General features: G+C 57.2%; 1 protein-coding gene across 1 annotated transcript; it reads left to right on the forward strand.

Annotated features, from left to right (window-relative positions):
* Nucleotides 1-322: 322 nt before the first annotated feature.
* PATL2 (PAT1 homolog 2) lies at nt 323-17150 on the forward strand. Its single transcript, XM_074965932.1, has 19 exons — nt 323-449; nt 2642-2744; nt 3081-3490; nt 3901-3969; nt 5259-5324; nt 6334-6501; nt 6954-7040; nt 8673-8827; nt 9432-9512; nt 10821-10962; nt 11867-11987; nt 12070-12167; nt 12585-12629; nt 13491-13639; nt 14174-14333; nt 15078-15218; nt 15442-15539; nt 15677-15826; nt 16689-17150. Exons 1-19 carry the CDS (start codon nt 426-428, stop codon nt 16726-16728), a joined length of 2307 nt encoding a protein of 768 aa, XP_074822033.1. The 5' UTR covers nt 323-425; the 3' UTR covers nt 16729-17150.
* The last annotated feature ends 3531 nt before the right edge of the window (nt 17151-20681 follow it).

Consider the following 20681-nt stretch of genomic DNA (forward strand, 5'->3'; position numbering starts at 1 on the left):
TCAGACCCCACCCTGGCTCTCCATGCAGCCAAGCCGGGGGAGGGGTCCTCGGGAGCTCTGGGGCTGCACGTGCACCGCCCACCTGCGAGGAGCCAGGGCAGAGCCTAATGCACAGGCTGGAGTGCCCGCCCCCCTCGGGGAACCCGGACTGCACCACTACACAGAGCCGGCGCGGGGGGGGGAATGGGAGCCCCTGGCCGGTGACACCGCCGAGAGGGGCTACAGGTGAGGCACCGCAGACCTCACACTTACACAGGTGTACCTTCCTGCCTACTCGACTGCACGCCGCCATCTTGTGAGGCTGAGAGCGCTCCGCGCATGCGCAGTGGCGCAGCCTCGCTCCCCTTGCCTCTGCCCTTCAAAAGCCGCCAGGCGGCCGGAGCCCGGCCCCATAGAGGGAAATCGCGGTGGGTGGGGACGGTGCAATGGCGGAGAGTAATGAGCTGGCTGTAAGTGTTCTCCACTGCCGCCCCGGTTCTTCCCCCACCCTAGGAGCCTAGAGTCTCCTGCTTTGGGGGCGTCTGGGGCAGGGGAGGGCTCCCTCTGTGTAGTGCGAGGACAGGACATCCCCTCCTGGACAGCTGCCCTGCCCCGTCCCAGCCCCACCTGTAGCCCCCTGGCCCGCCTGGCAGTCACCCCTTGGCCTGCTGCAGCTGCTCTGCCCCTTGGCTCTGCCCCTCGGCCCGCAGGCGCCTGGCTGTGCAGGGAAGGGGGCTGTTACCAGCCACCAGGCTCGGGGCAGCCGCTGGCCCTGGCAAGTGCCCCAGGCAGGAGAGCAGCAGGGCTCGTGGGTGGGGAACTCCCAGCTGGGGCAGAGCTGCTCCTCTTGGCCCTAGGCAGGTCCCCTGGTGCGGTGCTGAGTCAAGTGCTCATCCATGCCCAGCCACTGGATGGGGCTTCTTGGGCTATGGCTGTGTAGCCCCAGATGACAGGTGTGACTTGGCTGCTCAGTGGCTCCAGCCCTGCTCTGACTGGTCAGGTCAGTATCTTGGTCCCCTCGTGGGATGTCTGTCCTGATGTCTAGTCTGGAGTTTGCTTTTCCTAGCTCATAGCCTGGTCCTTGGTTTTGCTTCTCAGCCTTTCCCAGACTATGGCTGCTTGTCTCTGTTTAGAGCCTAATGGTATGAAGCCAAAGGGCTTCTTCATGGTGCTGAGCCAGAGTCCTCTCAGCTCCTTTTCATGTCCTACAGATTCAGCTACTGCTTCTGTGAGGCTGGTTCTCAAATCCACACCCTCTCCTCCTTCGTCCAAACTCCTCTTTCTAGTTGCCTCTTGGGCACTCCTCTGGGATGTCCCACCGCTACCTCCTCCTCATCAGGACAGAGCTTCTTACTGTTCCCCTATCAGGCAGCTTCACACCTCTCCCCATCCCCCAGGCCTGTGATTTGGGCAGCCTCTTGGCTCTTCTCCCCCATATCCAGCCTCTTGCTAGAGCCTGTCTCCTGTCTAATGTCCCCCTTTCCCTGCTGTCCTCACAGCTAAACCCCTTCTTTTTGTAGTGGTCACTTCTTGCCTTTATCACAGTAACATCCTCTCTGGCCTTCCCTCTTCCGCTTCCTGGAGTCTAGCAAAAATGCTGCTGCTGAAGATCCTTTGTTCTGCTGTTGCTCAAACTACATCACTCCCTCCATTGGCTCCCTGGTTCACTGCATCAGATTTGCACACCACCTCCTCTGTGCCCAATATCAGTGGGGCTGCCTCTGACCCCCTTGATGGATTCATCTTGGCCCCTTGACCAATAAAAGTTCTGCAGAATCTCCACTTTCATTTTAAGAAAAACTTCTTGCCCTCATGGTTACCAAGCAAGCCTTCTAAATGGGACTTGAGCAAGACCAATGCACAATTGTCCCCGAGTCGGTAGACAGTGTTAGCTTTGAGGAGCATGAACTCCCCCCATTAATATCAGTGGGGCAATAACTCTTAAACCTACCAGTGATACTTTGAGAGCTAGCTTTTCACGTAGTGCAGATGCAGCACTGGGCTAATTTGTGCAAGTACAGCAGTTGTGTGTACAAACTGAGGAACTGCATGTACCAATGGCCAGTTCAGCAAAAGGACAGACATAGCCTTGTTTCTAACAGCTCTGGCATTGCTTTTCCACTCAGTGACATGCTGTGTGCAACAGGTGCTTTACCGGCTGAGACCCTGGTCCTCCAACTTGTACCATGTGGGTGGATCCTGTGCCCACACAGAAATCTCTTAAAGTCCACATGGATTCTCTGAGTCGCTGAAACAAGTTGTAGGCTCGGAGCTTCTCAGTTAAGTGCTACTGAAGCAGGCTAAACTTCCCATTGATTTCAGTGGAGCAGCTGAGAGATTAAAAACTGGTAGACTAAGTTGCCATCACCCTTCCAGCTAGTGCCTTGGAGGTGCCGGGGTCTGGGGTTAGCAGTAGGGGCTGTCAGAGATCTCTAAATACCTGCTGTTAGCCAGCAGGACATGCCCCATCTGGGGCTTGGCTAGAGGGAGATCTTTGTCTATACCGTGGCATTAGTTCAGTACCCCTTCTTCGGCTGGGGGAGGAGGTGGGTGCTCATCCCCCTCTCTGGCTTGGGGCAGGTCAGGATGTTTGTCTTTCCTTACTAGCTGGCTCCCAGAAGGGGAAGGAATGCTCTACTCCCCATCTCGCTCTGTCTCCTAGATCCTAGAAGACTACCTTCTGGCAGAAGATGCTCCTTTGTTGGAAGAAATGGCGGAGGAAGATGAGGAGATTGACCTGTACAATGAAATGACATTTGGGTTAGGTAGGGCTTGGAGGCAGCAGGAGAGGATGAGCAGAATTTGGAAAGAGAGGGCAGTGGGGAACACGAAGGTTGGGCAGCTGGAGTGTGACTTGGGCTTGTTGGGAGGTGTTGACGGCTGGGGCTTGGGGATATCACTTATGGGAGAGATCCCACACCTGGGGAGTTGCTCTCTGGAGCAGGAGGCTCAAAGGTCAATTTCCCAGCATCTAGCTCCCCCTGTTGGTCCGGGCAGCATCTCCCCCAGTTCAGACTGGGCAGCACCACAGGCAGTGGAGCTGCTGTGCAATCCCCCAGCTCCCTGCCCCTGACTGGAACCCTCCTTTCTTTCCTCCAAAGATCGAGACTCCATGGAAGAGGAAGTGGCAAAAGCCCCGGCTCCTCCAGATAAAGGCCCCGAGCTGAGTCTTGTGGGCAAAAATGAGGCTGCGGTGGTGGCAGCGGTAGCGGTGGAGGATGAGGATGAGTACAAGGCCACTGAGCAGCCTGGCCTGGGGGCAGAAGAGGAGCAGCCCATGCTGGAGGAGATGGAAGAGGCAGGGGAAGAAGGTGAGGCAGAGCCTGGGGCTCGGCATGATGACTTTGCTGACATGGAGGAGGAGATAGGGATAGATGAACATGAGGAGGAAGAGGAGGAGGAGGAGGAGGAAGAAGAGGAGCAGCAGCAGCATGATGAGGACAATGAGGAGCAGAATGATTTGGGAGACCCAGCAGTGATGAGAGCTGTGCACAGCAAGCCCACGCTGGAGGTGAGACAGGCAGGGGGGCTCCAGAAGGGCATGTGGGTTTTGTCCTTTCTCCATGAGTGTCTGGGGAGTGGTGCTGTTTCCTCCCGGCTCTCTGGGCAGGGGGTCCCTCCCTCCCATACGCAGCAGGAGTCTCCCCATTAACTTCAGCAGCCCCTGCGAACTGGGAAGATACCAACTGAGGTGGTGAGGGGGTCTGCTGGGATATGGCCATGTGCATTGCCCCTTCCTCTCACTAATCCCAGGGTCAGCCATTCTGGGACTGAGGACAGATCCCCCCATGCTGGCAGTGAGTGATTCCCCACTCTCCCTGGGGGCAAGTCCCCTTTCCTCTCCCCCAGGTCCAGAGGGAGGCAGGGAAGCTGAATTCTCCAGATCCCAGGGAACGAGTGCAATTTTTCTGTCCCCTGCAGAGCCTGGACTCAGCAGTTCTCGACAGCAGGATCGGCTCCACCTGGGGAGAGTTCGAGGGCGATGACTTGGTAAGAGTGAGGTCACCTCCCCCTGCCTGACCTGGTTCATGCCTGTCCCCTTCCCTGGAGTGCTGCTGGCGGGGGGGGATGGGAGGAGCTGGGGGCTCCCCCACAACCAGTGCTCCTGCACCTCAGAGCATCTCCTCTAGGGAGGGGGCTGGGACTGGAGCAATGGGTAGCTTCAGTTGATGTCCCTGTACCTGCAGCACCCACTGCTGGAAGAGACTGGGGTGAGTGGCTGGGAGCTCCTCTGATAGTTGTAGCTCCTACAGCACCTCCTGCTGGAAGAGGCGAGGCCTGGAGTAGCTGTAGGTTCACCCACAGTGCTTATAAGCCAGGGGTCTCAAACACCCGGCCCACGGGCCACATGTGGCCTGTGGAGTTATTTGCTGCAGCCTGCCAAGCTCACCGCCCTTCCCCACCCCGAGTTATTTTCTGCTGCTGCCAAGCTCCCCTCACCTGCCGCCCCCTCCCCTGCCAGTGTGCCGTGTCCCCGCTCCTCTGCCTACCTCCAGGCGCTTCCCGCTGCCAAACAGCTGTTTGGCGCTTAGCGCTTTCCAGGAGGGAGTGGGGGAGGAACGGGGAGCTGTGTGCTTAGGGTGACCAGATGCTAAATACAAAATATCGGGACTGCCGCAGGGGGTGCGCCTTTTCAATTGTTACGCTCACCCGCCACGTTCGATGGTGAGAAACAAATCTTGCCAGTGAAGAAAGAAGTACCCGCTGCCGAAGTGCTGTCGAAGACCCGGACGTGCTGGGTGAGTGTAACAATTGAAAAAGCGCTCCCCCCGCCTGTCACTGCTGCTTAAGGGGGGGGAAAAAAAGATGTACCCAAGACAAAATATCGGGACAAATGGCGTCCCGACCATACTTTGGTCGGGACGCTGGATGAACTGCTCAGTATCGTGACAGTCCCAATTTTATTGGGATGTGTGGTCACCCTATGTGTGCTCAGGGGACTAGTCGGAGAAGATGCAGGGCAGGGGCCGTGATTTGGGGAAGGGGTTGGAATAGGGGCAGGGAGGGGGCAGAGTTGGGGTGGGGACTTTGGGGAAGGGGTTGGAATGGGGGCGGGGAAGGGGTGGGAAGAGGTGGAGGGGGGCTTTTGTATCTTTATATGTAAAGGTGTCAGTAATGTGGCCCTCCTGGTGATTTGAGTTTGACATCCCTGTTCTAAGCTGTTCTCTGCTGCGCCTCCTGCTGGTAGATGCTGGGACTAGAGCTGTTCTTTTCTTCCTGCTCCCTCCACCTTTGCTCAGTGGATCTTTCCCTCAAGTCTAACTCCCAGTCCCTTTCAGATGGCTGGAGATTCATGTGCATGGACCTCGTCCCCAAGCAGCATCCTGTCGCGCCACATGCTGGAGGTGAGCACCGCCCTTTGCCTTCTCCCCGTATCCAGAAGAGGGCATCACTGGGCACTGTGAGCATGGAACCATCCAATGCTCTGGAGCCATCAGGCTGCCTAGGATGGAGGTCTCCTCCTCCTCCCCAACCTCCCGAACATCTGTGGGTCCAGAGCCCAAACCAAAGGGCTTGCTGAGTTTCAGGCAGGGGCTGGTACATGGGACTGATGGATATGGTGGGGGACTGTCCCAAGGGTGGGTGGGAGCTGGCATGGCCTGTGGGCAGAGGGCTCTTTGAGGCTGAAGGTGCTGTAGGAACATGGAAGTGTTCCAGTCCTGGCGGCAGATGGAGAATGGGCTTTGGTGGCCCCGAAGGAGTTTGGAGGCATGGAAGAGGCTCCTCTGGCCCATCCCCCTGAGGTGGGGTTGGTGCAAAGTCTTGTGGGAGAAGGGACTGGCCCTGCAGAGCTCCTGTGCCCTGCTAGAGCCAAGCTGATGCTGTGGTGGAATTTGGAAGCTCTGTGGGGTGGGCATATCCCCAGCTGCAGAGCTCCTTGTGGGCACAGGAAATCCAGCCAGCCCTCTGGGGAGCGTATCAGCTCCACAATCCCTCTAGCAGCTACACAGCTGGAGCTGCCCGTGCCCATACACAGAGCTCGCCCCTAGTCCCGCTCCATTGTGACTCCAAACCCCAGGGCGGGCTGGCTGGCTTTCTGGCCTACAGGCAGGTATATGCAACTGCTTTCTGAAGCAGGGATTGTCCAGCCATGCGCCCACCCAGGCTCACATGGGCCTGGCCTAGGGGTGACCCTGGGAATGTCGGCCCTGTCTCACTGCTGATCCCTTTAGTGAGCGCTCCCAGATCCCTGGGATTGTGGGGGGCTCAAGGGCCCATCTCACCTGGTTTGGGTGCAGGCAGTGCTAGCTGAAATCAGTCCTTGGGGCTGCCAGGGTTGTCACTCTCCCTCCAGCAGTGGCCCGGTATACCCTGGGGTACAGCGGAAAGGCTCTCTCTTTGTCTCTCCTGTAGGACAAAGCCATTCTCCAGGCATTGGACAGGGGCCCCCCCATGTCGCATATGAACCTGGACTTCCTTGTTTCCCCAGCGCAGAGGGGATACCTGGGCTGCCCTGGACTCAAGCGCCCAGACTTCAGAATGATGTCCCCGAAATCCTTCCCTCAGCGCTTTATGCGGCAGGTAAAGTGACCTCCCACCTTCTGCCTCTGCCTTCTGCCCTTCATTCCCCTGCTCCTGTGTCCCTGCTATTCCTCTGTTGGTTCTCTCTGCCCTGTGACACTTCTGGGTCGCTCTGCCCCATGCTGAGCCAGCCAGTGCTCTGGGCCATCCTCACAGCAGTGCTGCTCCAACAGTGTCTGTCTCGCATGTGCTATTTACACCATTGATGCTGAATGCAGCAGGGCGAGCTGCAGGGCAGGGCCTGATGCTGGCCCAGTCTGTTAGCCTGCCACAGCCCTGCTTCCAGTATCAGAGGGGTAGCCATGTTAGTCTGTATCCACAAAAACAACGAGGAGTCCGGTGGCACCTTAAAGACTAACAGATTTATTTGGGTATACCCAAATAAATCTGTTAGTCTTTAAGGTGCCACCGGACTCCTGCTTCCAGTAACATTCCTGTCTCCTGTCCTGCAGCAGTCTCCCATGATGCCCCGCTCCATGGCCTCCTCTCGACCGTACACGCCGCCACGCAGAGCCTCGCCTCTCTTCACCCCCAATCAGGTAGCACCCCAAGCTGCTTCCTCCCTCCCAGTCCAGGACCTCTCAGGAAGCTTTGGCCATTCCAATCTGCACCTGTACATGCGTCACAGGAGCTGCTGGAGCTGATCAGCCCATCTCCCACTGCGGCAGCGCCAGAGAGTTTGGGGAAGGTGTCAAGGCCTATTGACCTGGTTGCTAGCACAGCTCTATGCTGGGGGGAGGGAGGGTGTTTCTTCTGAGCAAGCCCTAGCCCAAGGAATCTTTCTGCCCTGAAATGGCAGGATCAGCCCTTGTGACTTCATCCTGGTCAGTGTCACTGCAGGTGCAGCTGTCTGGTCCTTCTTAGTAACTTCATAAGCTGTTCTCCTCCAGCAGGCAGTTCCACAGGTGGTTACATAAAGAATCACTTCCTTCATCCATCTCAAATGCTCTGCCTTTTAATTCCAAGTGCCTTTTTTGTTGTCTCATGGGGAAAGGAAATAGTCCTCTGCAGAGCCGTTCTCTTACAGACGTCTCGTCTCTTCTTTCTAAACAGCATAGCCATCCTCAGTGTCTCCTCCTCTGGGATCCTGCCCCCACCCCCTGACACATTCTCACTCTTGAGGGTGTTCCTCTGGAGCCATAGCCCTTGTCCCCTGTGCCTCACTCAGTCCTGCTGCCCCCTGTTGGATGAGGTGGGCAGCACCAAGCACAATACATAGTGGAGGAGCTGGAGGGTGGCCTGGGGTGTATCGTGTGGAGAGGTCGCTCTAGGCCTCAGCCAAAGCCCCACCTTCAGTTCCAGCCATCATGCTTTGGAAAAGCCAGACTGGGGTGAGGTTGACAGTTGAGCTGCAAGGGTAAGCAAAGGCGTGAGAAGTGAGAGCCCTGGGTACGTTCAGCCTAGAGAGATGACGGGCCCTGCAGACCAACAGGGAGATTAGAGAACAGCATGGACAGGGCAAGCAGGGACAGGCTGAACCAGCAGCAGGACACAGGGCAAGAAGAGTATGTCTTTAGGAGCCATTCAGGGCCTGGAACTGGGCCCCACATTGGGCACAATTACCCCTGGAGTATGGGTGGAAGGGGATCAGACTGGATCCCTGGAGCCCACTAATAGGTCACCCGACTCCTCCCCTGACCATCTCTGCTGGCTTGGCAGCATGATGCTGAAGTCCCAGCTATGGTCTGTGTAATGGGACTGAGGACAGGATCCCACTGGGGCCTCGAGGAACAGCTGGGAGCAGGAATTTTCAGACCTGATGAGCAACTAGGGCAATGTCTGTCAGTCAGTAGGGGGTGCTGTCCACATGCCATCCTTCCTGACTGGAGATGGACCTGCAACAAAACTCCTCCCATGCAGCACTGGGCACTTCCTGGCCATGCCTGGCAGTTGTGGGGGAGAGAGGTGAAGGAGCTCCGTGCTGCCATGCAGCCCGTGCCGCTCTCATCAGCATGCAGCAGGGTGAAGAGGACGAGGCAGCTCCACTACAGCATGCAGGGGGGGCAGGGAGGAGCCACCACCTCTGGCCATGGGGCATTCCACTTCTCCCTAGTGCCAGATGAATGAAAGAGCCCCACATCCATCCTGGGCCTTCAAGGGCTCCTGGGTCTCTTAGTTAGGGGAAGGGGATGCTCCGGCTCTGGAAATCTAACCCTTCTCTCCTCTTTCAGAGCTCGGGGTATGTGTCTCCGACCCCCTTTAGGCCCATGTCACGCAACATCAGCACCCCAATGCAGCCCCTGGCTATGCACTTTGGCCCCATGTCTCCCTCTCTGGAGCCCCCTCTCTTCTTCAGTCCGCCAGCCGGCTGCCAGCTGAAGTTCAGGTAACATGGAAGGGGGCAGGATCCCTGTGACCCAGGGCTCCAGCCTTTCTGATCTCCACACTGATTGTGGGGGCAGGGAGGGCGGCTTTCCCTGCTAACTCCACAAACCGGGCTTGGGCCCAAGTCTGGTGACTGAGGTTGGATTATATAGCTGGTGCATGCTCTGAAATTGGAGCTGGGCGCCAGGGCCCCTACCAGAGCGGGGCTAAGGAGGCATTGTGGCCTGTGAACCCCAAAGAGATTTGAGGTTCCATGTTGCAGCCCTCGCACCTTATGGCTAAGGATTCTGCAGGGTGGGAATAGAACTGGTGCTGCTGCTCCTTAATTAGCCAGCAGGCTGGCTGGGACATTCCCCTGGATCCTCCAGGAATGGGCCCAGGTCACCCCCAGGGCAGTCGGGGGAAGAGACAGGGCACCATCCTGCAGGGCCCCTTGCAGCTCCAGATGCAGAGCCCCCAACTCTGGAAGGCAGTGGCCAGCCCTGAGTCTGGCCTGGTGTCAGTCCCCCCCCCCGCCCCTTTGCCCCCAGGCATCTTCATTACCATATCGTCTATCAGCCCTTCCTGCTGCTGGTCTCATCCCCACCACCTGCCTTTCATTGCAGTGTGCCCAGTCACATGACCCAGCTGCACCCTCAGCATCAGCGGATCCTGAATCAGCGGCAGCAGCGAGGGCAGGCGCAGAGGTGAGCTGGGGGGGTGGGCAAGGAGGAAAGAGAGACTGGGGGCTCCTGTAAGGAGTTTGGGAGGCACAGCTGGCACGTGGTGAGGTTGGCACAGACCTGAGCCTGGCACCCTGGTGCTCTTAGCTGTGTGGGTGCAGCTTGCTGATGGGGTCCAGATGTTTCACTCCAGGCTACTCCCTGCTCTCTTGAGGTTGCGGTGCCTTTCCAGGGCTTCCCCTGGAGCTTTTTCAGCTAGGGACCTGGGGGGCAGCTGAGCCCCCCAGGAGATGGCACTAGGCTGTGAGTGCCGTGCCCAGGGCAAGGAAGCTTGAGATGTCTCCCTCTGGATGTTTGTGCCTGTGCCCTGCTGTGATCCTGGTCATGTGTAGGGGGTTATGGAGCCCCAGGCTGGCTCACTGTGATGTGGGCCGGGGGTTGTGTATAGGGGATTACGGAGCCCCAGGTTGGCTCACTGTGCTCCATGGTCTGCAGTTGGCATAGAGCATAGCAGTGGCCTGAGCAGCTGGGGCCCTGTGATCTGTCCCAGGCTCTGTGCACCTGCTGCCTGTAAAGGGGCACCTTGTCCTTAATGTGGCACCAGTCGGGGGGTATCTGGCAGTGCCTGCTCTGGATCCCCCTGCCTTCCAGACCTCCACCCAGCTGGGGACCTGCCCTGGTGCTGGGGTAACTCTCAGTCCCTGGGGCCCTGGTGCTCCCCACATATTGGTTCCTCAGCCCCAGTCTCCCCGTGCTCCTCCCTCCATGTACATTGCTGGAAATACTTCCACTGGAGGGGTGTGGCCTGGCCTTCCCCAGGTTGGGCTGAGGCCCAGGCAGATCTGCTGAGGGTGCTGCATGGGCAGGGGGACTCGGGTGTGAGAAGCAGCTGGAGAGAGGGCCAGCTCTATATGAGCTGGGGCTCTGCCCATGATTTCTCACCCCCCCCCCCCCCGGCACTGCTCCAGGGTGAAGGAGCTGACCCATCTGGGGGGAGGTCAAGAGGGGGTTGGCCCGTGCCAGGTGAGCAGCATGGGCTGGAGGGGGAGCAGCCAGCAGAATAATCAGCCAGAGGACCTTTCACCTCCTTGTGCTCAGTGCACTCCCACCCATCCCAGAGGCCCTTATGCTCCCCACATATTGGTTCCTCTCTTGCTAGGCCTTCCCAGGGCCTGCGTAGTCCCCCTGCTACCACCCACATCTCCAGGCAGAGGCCTGATATGAGCCCATTAATTGATGGGGGGTTGCCCAATGGGAGTAGCTGGTTGCCACAGGTGTTCCCCAGGCGGAGTCCCCAGGGAGTAATGCTGGGGGGTGACTCCTGCCCTGCAGCATCTCCCCCAAGAAGGCATGGTCCCTGAAGGCGGATCCCTATTCTGGGCTCATGACACGCAAGGAGAAGGATTGGGTGATCAAGGTGCAGATGATGCAGTTGCAGAGTGAGAATCCTCACCTGGATGACTACTATTACCAGGTGAGTGGTGGAGTGGGGGTGGCAGGGCCCATCCAATGCCTCCTCTCCCTAGAGTGGGCAGAGACCTCCCTGGCTGGGTGGGGCTTGGGTTTCCCCCACAGCTCCAGCTGGGCAGACCCCACTATCCCCAGGCTGCTCCCCAGCCAGGTCAGTTCTGCCCCACAGGATCCACCACTGCACAGCTCTGCCCCAGCTGTTGGAGTGGAGGAGGGTGCTTGTACCCTGTCCTGATGCTGGCCATTCCCGGAGCATGGGGCCTGGTGAGGAGGATGCAGAGGGGCAGCCAGGAGCCCTGGACTGAGAGTGGAGGCAGGAGAATTAGACTGGCCAGATTGGCCCCTCCTGGTGCAGAAACCCACTTGGGGCAGATGGACCAATTAAACTGCTCCCCACCCCAGCAGGAGCCCCGGGGCTGATGTTGGACTGGGTGGAGCCCTTCCCCCACTTTGGGCCACTGCAATGCATCGGATGAAGTGAGCTGTAGTTCATGAAAGCTTATGCTCAAATAAATTTTCGGCTCTGAGGTGCCACAAGTCCTCCTTTTCTTTTTGCAAGGGCATCATAACCTTTGAGAAGGGGGCGGGGGGTAAAACCAAAGTGCCCCCTCCCTCTCCGGGGCTGGCTGCTGCAGTGGTGAGCCAGCTGCCCTCTTCTGGTGCCACAGAAGCCCCTAGTGGGCAAAAGGTGTAATTGCATTACCACCCCAGCAGAATCTGTTGTTCTGCAGGGGACATGAATTCAGGTCTCATGTTTCTTTTGTTAAAAAGTTGTGGGGGAGGGGCATAGACCCCTCGTCCCCCGGTGCCAGTGGCCACGGCTACTGTAGCGCGCTCAGCCCCATAGCAGGCCTGTGCCTGGCCTGCTGCCTCCTCTCACAACTGTTTTGCCGTCCTGTCCTTTACAGGCCTATTACCACAGGCTGGAGCGGAAGCAGGCCGAGGAGGAGCTACTTGGAGGGCGCAACAAGCAGGAGCCCCCTAAGCTGGTCACACCGTACATCCAGAAGATGGAGATCTATGATTCTGGTAAGGATGAGGGGAAGGGCACTGCCTGAGGCAGGCAGAAGGGGCCTTGGGTAGGTTCTCAGCATGTCTGCCTCTCTTTCAGTGGTGCGGATTGCAGGCTCGCTGGGCCAGGTTGCTGTGTCCACGTGTTACAGCCCCCGCAGGGCCATCGACGCTGTGCACCACGCCCTGCAGGAGGAGGTACGTATGGGGCGGCTGTGCTCCCCGAGCCTGCCCTGGCTCTCTGTGCAGCCACTCAGTGGGAGCTTTCTCAGCTGCCTTAAAGCTTCCTGGAGGAGATTGGGACCCCTGCCCCCTTCTGTAGCTGCTCTAGCTAGTGAGTCTCCAACACCCATGGCTCTGGCTCTGTCACTGGTGAGATTAGCCGAGCATTGGGGATGGGGCAAGTAGCTGGGTCAGGTGGGGTCAGCTCCTGGGCTTCACGCAGCTTGACAGAGGCCCTTTGAAGTGCTCCCCATGTGGGTTGCTCAGTGTTCTGCTGCCATCACATCTGATCAAGCCTGGTAGTAGCTTGAGCAGAGAACTGTGGCCTGGAGACTGCTGTGTCTTGCAATGGCTGTAACTGGTTGTCTTCCCTTCTCCCCTCTGGATCTGAAGGCTGCGGGGAACCAGCGACTTCGGGCGCTGCACAGAATCGAGAAGGTGAGAGGGCGCCTTGGGCACCGCCATGGCTTCAGGGCAAGACGTTTGCCCTCAGCTGATGTGCTGGGGAGAGCAAGGGCAGGGGAATGGCAGCGGTGGAAGGCGGGTTCATTAGAAGCTGGATATCGGCTCCCTCCAACTTCTGCAAGCCCTGTGTGGCCTGGAACTTGGCGTGTCTGACATCTCAGGGCAGAGATGCTTGTGGGGAGGGTTTTGAGAGACGAGTCCGACAGCATCTCAGGGCAAAGCCAGGGGATGTTCTGTGGAAGATCCCAGCTTGCATGTGGCTTTGGTGCAGACATGCCTGCTCTGCCATATTCATCTGCCTCCTTGAGCCTAGGGCACGGGGCTATTCTGAAGAAGGTCAGATAGTCAGTATGTTAGAGGCTGTGGACAGTGGATCTCTGGCTTCTCTGAGTCCCCTGCAGAGTTCACAAGTCTATAAGACGCTATGTATTAGAGCTAGTCCAGGAGACCCAAGTGGCTGAGTGAGCACCCCTGGCTGATGGAGGTCCTGGATCCCTGCAGTGGGGGTGGGGTGAGACTTACCTGAGGGTCTCAGGTCCCTCCCCAACTCCAATGGCAGTCTCTGTTGTACGTAGGAGCTGTGGCTGGGATCTCTTGGGATGTCCTAGCTGCTTGTGTCTCACAGCCAGGCTCCTTGTCACAGGCCGAGTGCTGGGGGAGGAATGTAGAGTGTAGGGCTACTGTCTATCCAGAGAGGCTCATATGGTATCTCATTATTCCTCCCCCCTCCCTCATATCTCATTATTCCTCCCCCCTTCATATCTACTGGGGCTCATATGGGATCTCATTATTCCTCCCCCAGCCCACCTACTAGCTTCTCTCCTGCTTCCCCAGATGTTCCTGCAGCTGCTGGAAGTGGAGGAGACTCAGCGAAAGATGAGCCTGCTCCCTGAAGAGCAGCACCCTCGTTTCCATGAGAAGAAGAGCCATGAAGTGGGTCGCATCTACCAGGCCCTGAAGATCAGGGCATGCGACAGTGAGGAGTGAGTTTGCTGGTGCACGTTTGTGCACTGTCTCTGTGCACGGCTGGCCCTGGGGAAGGGGGCAGAGGGGCCATCTGGGGAGGGTGGCAGGTACCAGCCCCATGGCGAAGTATGCCCCTCACCCAAGGAAATGCTGTTAGAACAGCAGATCTCTTGGGCCAGATGGGAACGCCCTGTTCCCTGTCACCTGGCACTGGTGAGTTTGGGAATCAGATACATTCCTGTCTGCAAACCCAGTGCTCCACATCCGGCTGTGCCACATCAAACACTCTGGGGCTAAGCCAGCTACCCACCTGATGGGAGCCAGATCCCCTGCTAGACACTGGGGCCCTGTGCTGCCTTCTGGCGGCTACTTCCTTCCCACATCCAAGCCATGCAGGATCCTGTTAAAACTCCCCTGCTGGAGGCACAGGCCTCTGCCTGTAACCCCAGGTCCCCACTTCCCTGGCAGCACTTCCCGCTGCCAGTGGAGTAAGGGTAGATGGGAGGGTGCTGGGTCCTGTGGGGTCTGGGCAGCTCAGGGATCTCCCACAGGGAGGCGGAAGACGAGTTCCTGCAGGTCCTATGTGTGCGGAAGGGGAAGAAACTGACCGCGCGGCTGCTGCCGCACCTGGCACGGGAGCAGGCGGAGAAGATCCTGGTCACTGTCACCCGCCACCTGCCTTTCCTCATGAGGAAGGACGTGCTGGATGAGGTAACGGCCTGCTGTGGATAGGGAGAGGCTGGCCCCAGGTTGGGGCACCACTTCCCCCTCCCCCATATCACTCCCCTGGAGCAGAGCAAGGAATTTGCCCTCCGCATGCAATCCAAACTGGGCCCTAGATCCTAGAGGGGCCATTCTGCAGGCACCAGGGACTGATGAACTGGAGGGAGCTCAGGAGAAGGCCTCGACCATTGTAGGAAACTGGGGAATGAGAGAGAGTTGGCATGAGGCAGAGGGGTCTGCCTGGACAGTGTGTCTAAGGCTGGGATCCCAGTGCCTGGCATGGGTGAGGGATACAGGGTTATAACTAGGGCAATGGGGAGAAGCTGGGAAAGCGGGGATGTAGCCAGGGCTGCAGGGAAGGTCCTGGCTGGGCATGGCCAGGCTGTGGCCTAGTCTGCAGATTGCGGTGCTGGCGGGTCCCTTGTTCGACTGATCCGGGGAATAGACTGTAGGGTGCAATCCTGCCCTGGCCCCAGGCCTATGGCTGGAGGATCTGTGGTGTGTGGGCCCTGCTTCTGGGCTGGGAGGGGGGCACTTTGTTTACACCTGCAGCTGCCCACATACGCTTTCCTGTTTCAGTTGGGAGGGGCAGGTCTCCTGGCCCCGGGGAGCACTCGATAGCGCTCCCCAGTGTCCCCTGTAGGGAGTAGAGTTTGAGCCCACCTGTATGGTGTTGGGTCTGGGGGCTGGCTTTAACCTTGCTGTCTCCCCTCTCCCCATGCTGGTGTTTAGTCCCTGCCTGTCCTGTATGGCCCCCTCAGCGAGATGGTGGGCCGGATGACCTTCAGCGAGCTCATCGAGGTCCTGCAGGAGCTGACCAGGCCGCTGGCCGGCTCCACCGAGCTGCCGCTCACCATGACCTTTAAGAATCAGGTGTGTGGGGCTGGGTAGGGCAGGAAGCGGAGTCCAGAAGGGCCTCTGGGAGGGGAAACCAGTGAGCTCAGCACTGCCCTGGAGGATGAGATTCTGCACCCCTCTCCAGGCACTCTGGGGTGGGTACTGGGCCCTGCGGAGGGCACACTCCCTCCTCGGGCTGGGCCTGGCCTGGCTGTGGCTGCCGTTTCTAACCCATGGCCACTCCTGTGCTTCCCTGCAGTTTGGGATCTCGCTCCTGTACGCCCTGCTGAGTCACGGCGAGAGGCTGCTCTCCTCCGACATGCCACTGGAGCCACACAGCGGGGACTTCGAGAAGTGGTGAGGGGCCACAGGGAGGGATTCGGCCCAGGCAGCTCCCTGTGGGGAAGGGTCTCTGGGTAGCACACAGCATGCCATGTTGACTAGCACCGGGGGGGGGGGCAGCCAGGCGCTCACTGGTGGGTTTGTCTCCCCAGGACGGACACAGTGTTCCTGGTTGCCAGGGAGCTGTCCCAAGTGCCCAAGACCGCCTTGGTGGAGCCTCTCTTCCTCCCCAGCAACCTCCTCTCTTTGTTCTGCCGCTACCTGGACAAGCAGACTATCCACCACCTGGAGGCCAAGATGGAGTGAGTGCTGGTCTCCTGTGCTGCGCTGCGGGGCTCCTGGGGCACTGGCTGTGGCCAGGCTGTAGTAGCTGTCGTGCTGACCAGTGCCCATGGCTGCCCACAGAAGGCGTGCCAGAGCTGCCTGGGGCAGTCACTGGCTTCCCCTGGGCTGTTGAGGCAGGAAGGGGTGTAGCTCTCCTGTCAGAACACAAGCCAGGCAGAGCCCTTTCGAAGTGGGAAAGAGATGAAGGGTAACACTGCTAGGTGGGCCTTCAGGCCTTTTGGGCCTGGATCCTCTGGAAGGTGCCTGGTATTGTGGCTGTCTGAGCTTTGCCCGTTCAGGCTGCCCAGTAACCTCCCAGCGTGGTAGCAGGAATGTGAGGGGTGGGCAAGCATTGGCCCAGCCCAGGAGCCCTGTAAGTGGCTTGTGGCTTGGCCAGGCTGTCAGCATTACACAGCCATCCCGGTGCCCTGGGACATCCTGGCTCCTCCTACACCAGGGCAGCTCCTTGGTCCAGTCATTTCAAGTGACTGGTTTGTTGTCTGTCTTCCCTGGTGGGGGCTGCCTGGCATCTGCTGCGAGGGAGTCGTCACATGCAGAGGGGCCAGGCATGTTCCTGTAACACATGCTGATGGTACCAAGCAAGAGGCCCGTGTAGCAGCATAGCTCTGTCCTGTACCAGACGTGGTCTGGGCCGGGGAAAGGGGAAATGACTCCCCGGTGGCAGGTGGTCTGTGACAGTAACATTAGCTGGGGATGAAGCGAGAGCAGCCCCTGAATGCTGCCAACCCAGAACAGTGGGCATTAGAGCATGGGGCCTGCAGGGGCCATATCCCAGCTGGTGCATTAGCCCATTCCTAATAGGCTGGTCTTGCCCTGCAGGTGCTCCCCTCTGCCCTCGGAGGCTGCCATGCCATGCTGAGACCTCCCAGCCCTGGGAAAGTGGATGAGACCAGCTTCCTGGGCAGCAGTGCCCATTTTTCTGAGACGCACAAGCAGGGGGCATCACCTTGTGACTTTGTTTCCAAATCAGACACTATCCCCGGCACAAGGGGACTTCGTGTTTTTTGCCCCAGCACCAGGAGGAGCAAGACTCAGGGTCTGATCACAGCCCTCTCCAGCGCTGGTGTCTGGGGGCACAGCACAAGGGACACCGGGTAACTTATTTGGGCCTCGCCCCGCAGAGGCAAGCACTGGAGCACAGCGGGCACAAGGCAGATCTGTACAGTGGGCACGGGGAGCACCTGGTGGCGGGCGATTGAGGTTGACTGTGTACAGCACTCGCTAAAATAAAGGCGATTAACAAGACCCCTTGGTCTCGGTATGTGAAGTCTCCAGCTTGGGCGAGCCCCCAGGGTTCTGTGAACAAGGAGTTGGAGTCACAGGGCATGGAAGTGCAGCCAAGAGACCACATGCTCCCACCAAGCTCCTGGCACATGGCTCTCAGCAGCTGCTCCGTCACACACCTTCTCTGTTTGGGCACAGCTCTGGTGTGTGCAGCCCCCACAGAGAACCTTCCTGGGCCAAACCGCAACAGTTGTGTGTCGGCATGGAGTGGGGCATGTGGATAGACTGGCTGCCCGAGCTCCAGGCTCTGCAAATGACCGATCTAACTCCTCCCTCTCAGATGCAGCACCGAGGCAGGCGCACAGAATGCCAGCTTATGTTGAGTGGTCTGTTTGGGGTCAGCCTGGAGAACAATCAGTGGTGGAAAGCTCCCATGCCCCATCTACTCTGGACACAACAATGAGCTGCCACTCTCAGGTTTCCTGTCATCCTAATGGGATAGTCCCTCCTCACTACCTGCATGCTCTGATCAACTGGGAATTAGTTAATGATGCTGGCAGTTTAAAGGTGATCATTTAGGCTTCAGAGACAGCTATCCAGGGAGCTGAGTAGAAGCAGTTCAGATGTGTCCCAAACTTACTGTCGCAGGCTGTCTGCAGACTCAGGCAGATGACACTACACAAGTTATACGTGGGTCACAGATTGAAAGTTTCCTTCACAACCATGAACTTAATTTTATAATGAAAGTTGAAATTCTGGAGCCTGGGACTAGACCACTGGATCAAGACTCAGACCTGGGTTGTAATCCTGTCTCTGCACTGACTGGCTGGGTGATCTTGGTAAGTCATATTACCTTTCCGGTTCCAGTCCCCGTCTCTCCCCCTCACCCCCCAACTTTGTCGTCATGTCTCTTTAGATCAGTGGTTCTCAACCTTTTACCATTGTGGGCTGCATATGCAGCTCTGTTATGTGGGCCACATCCATACATACCATCTGTATGGCCCTGAGAGCCACATGGACCGCAGCTGTGTGCTGACTGGGCCAAGGGTTGAGAACTACTGTTTTAGACAATGAGTTCTGTGGGGTAGGAACTGTCTCACTACATGTTTGTGCAGCACCCTGAACAAAGGTGCATGACTGGGCCTTCTAGGTGCGACTGGAATACAAGTGACAATTAGATGGCCTCTACCAAGGGAGTGGAATGGCTCCCAAGCCTGTCCAACTCAGCGCTGGTACAGTCTCCATCTCCAAGGTGATTGCCCTATTACTTTCTTAACCACTGGTCAGGCTGAATTGGACATTGTGGTGCCAGGCGTGCAGTGCAAGGCAGCAGCTGAGCCGGGGATGCTACTGCTGGCATCTGAGGTAAGGCTGCCAAGAGTGCAAGAATCCAAAGGAGGTTACTGCACCAGTTCCAGGTGTTGCCAAAAGGAAGCTTGCACTAGCCGAGGTTGAAGGAGAGACCTGGCGTAAGAGGGAATGTGAGAAGTGGGGAGGGTGGTGGAATTTTGCTGGCTAATCAGAGGTGACCCCCTGAACCTGAAAACAATACCCTGCCCCCTTGTGCCTGGGCTGCTGCAAGTACCTGCAATGGAGGCCCCTGCCAGGCGCCCAGACTGCCAGAGTCAGCAGTGAAGGGGGTGATACCACAGCAAAACACATTCTCAGCGGAGAATGACAGGGAAAGGAACATGAGAAATACTGTTTGTGACAGCACAGAGGGAAGGAACTGCTTGGTGCTGCTCCTAGCAGGGAAAGGCCAATGCCGAGTGCACAAAGAAGGGTAGCTGAGTCAGGTCTTGAAGCTGTGGCTGAGTGCTCAGGCATGTCTCTAGTGGGGAAGTGTCCCTCCTCACTCATGTCGTATGTAGCAATGTGGTGGGGAGACAAGGCAGGCCATGGCAGACATGTCATGGGGCTCCCCTGCTGCTGCTGGAGGAATGTGTAAGACTCTCACTGCTTCGCTCCTCCCGGGGAAGTGATGGGTTGCAGCTTGGTATGGAAGCTCCCCAGCTCCAAAATCCTCCTGTGAGGGAGTTCTGCTCGTGCACTAGGCGGCTACTAGAATGGGCAGGGACTCAAGTCGTATGTGGCTTGGAGAGGGGAGTGTACCTCAATGCCCAGTGGGGGCCCTGGGGGCCTATACTCCTGGGCTCCATTCCTCACTCAGCCATGACTTGGATGTGAGGGGTTTACCAAGCATTAGTCTGTGCCCCAGTTTCCTTATCTCAGTTTTAACACTGACTCCTGCCAGACCAGCCCCTCATGGGGCTGACTTTATAAAAGGAGAAGGAGCTCTCAGTGGAGGACCAGATGCTTTGGAGGTCTTGGCCCCTAGTACCTCTGCGGCTGGCTCAGAGATCCTCTGGGGAGGGAATTGAGCAGCAGCAGGTGCACACCCCTTCCTAGGCTCAAGAACTTCATCCTGCTGCCTCCTTATTCAGCAGCCAGTGCCTGCTGTCAACCCCAGAGGGGAGGGAGTGGGTGGTGGCTTTACTGTGCAAAGCAGAGGGAGGGTGAGATGTGGAGTTGGAATGGAAATAGCTGGCAAGTGTCTGTAATGCACAAGGAGCCAATAGCTCAAAGTTTAACCCCCAGAACCTAGTCCAGGAGGTGGAGGGTTTAAAAAGACGGGGCAAAGTTGTTTTAAAATGCTGAAGTAGTTGTGTACAGGGAGGGGGAAGGTTGTGCTGTTCCATTTCTCTCCTCTCTGTGTAATTAGTTTTTATATCTGTCTCAGGGCTTTATATTACTACTGCCCATCACCATAGTATCTGAGCACCTTCCTCCTAAACTCAATAGCAACGCTACTAGTGAACTTCTTAGAGTCTCTGGCTCTTCTCCCTTTTGGGGGTCAAAACTCTAAGTGTAGGAGGTGGTTTGAATTTTTTTTTTAAGATTTTTATTAATTTACTCTGTTTTGGCTAGTTTGTTTCAGAGTAACTCCTGCTTGACTGGAGTTACTGTTGTATGTCATTCTTATGATGGAAAGGCCTTCTCTTTACAATGTTCCATCAAGGCAGTTAGTCTTGATTCACTTAATCTTCTCTGGAAGACTGTTCCCTAGCTGGATCCCTCGAGCAGAGAATGTTTTGTCCCAGCTCTCATGCTTCATTCTGTGCTGTGAGCTGCATTGTCCCAGAAGAGCGCAGCTTTTGTGATGGTTCAGAGACTGACATTTGGTCTTTAATGTGGCTGGGGCTGGATCCATTGTTTTGAAGATTAGGCTCAACGTCTTAAACTGCCCTAAAGTTCTTCAGCACAAGGATCTCCCTTGTCTGCGCACTAGCTAGCTTGGTTTGGGTCCTTCTTTAAAAAAAAAAAAAAAAAAAAAAACAGCTTATCTAACATGGGGTGGAGTAATGGTGGTTTGAAAGGTGTTAGAAGATCCTCACTATAATCAGGTTACCCTCGACTGATCACAAGCAGCTCACCCAATGAGAGAAGTGTCCCTGTCATCTTCCCTCCCCATGAGGGAGTCTCATACGGTGGCCATCCATGCACAGTCTCCTACCATCAAGGTAGCTGTCTGAATGGAAGACTTCACCTAAAATTAATCTTCTGGTTCCAAACATACAGGATCAACAA

This window comes from Natator depressus, chromosome 10, assembly GCF_965152275.1.
Source record: "Natator depressus isolate rNatDep1 chromosome 10, rNatDep2.hap1, whole genome shotgun sequence".
Taxonomy (NCBI): domain Eukaryota; kingdom Metazoa; phylum Chordata; order Testudines; family Cheloniidae; genus Natator; species Natator depressus.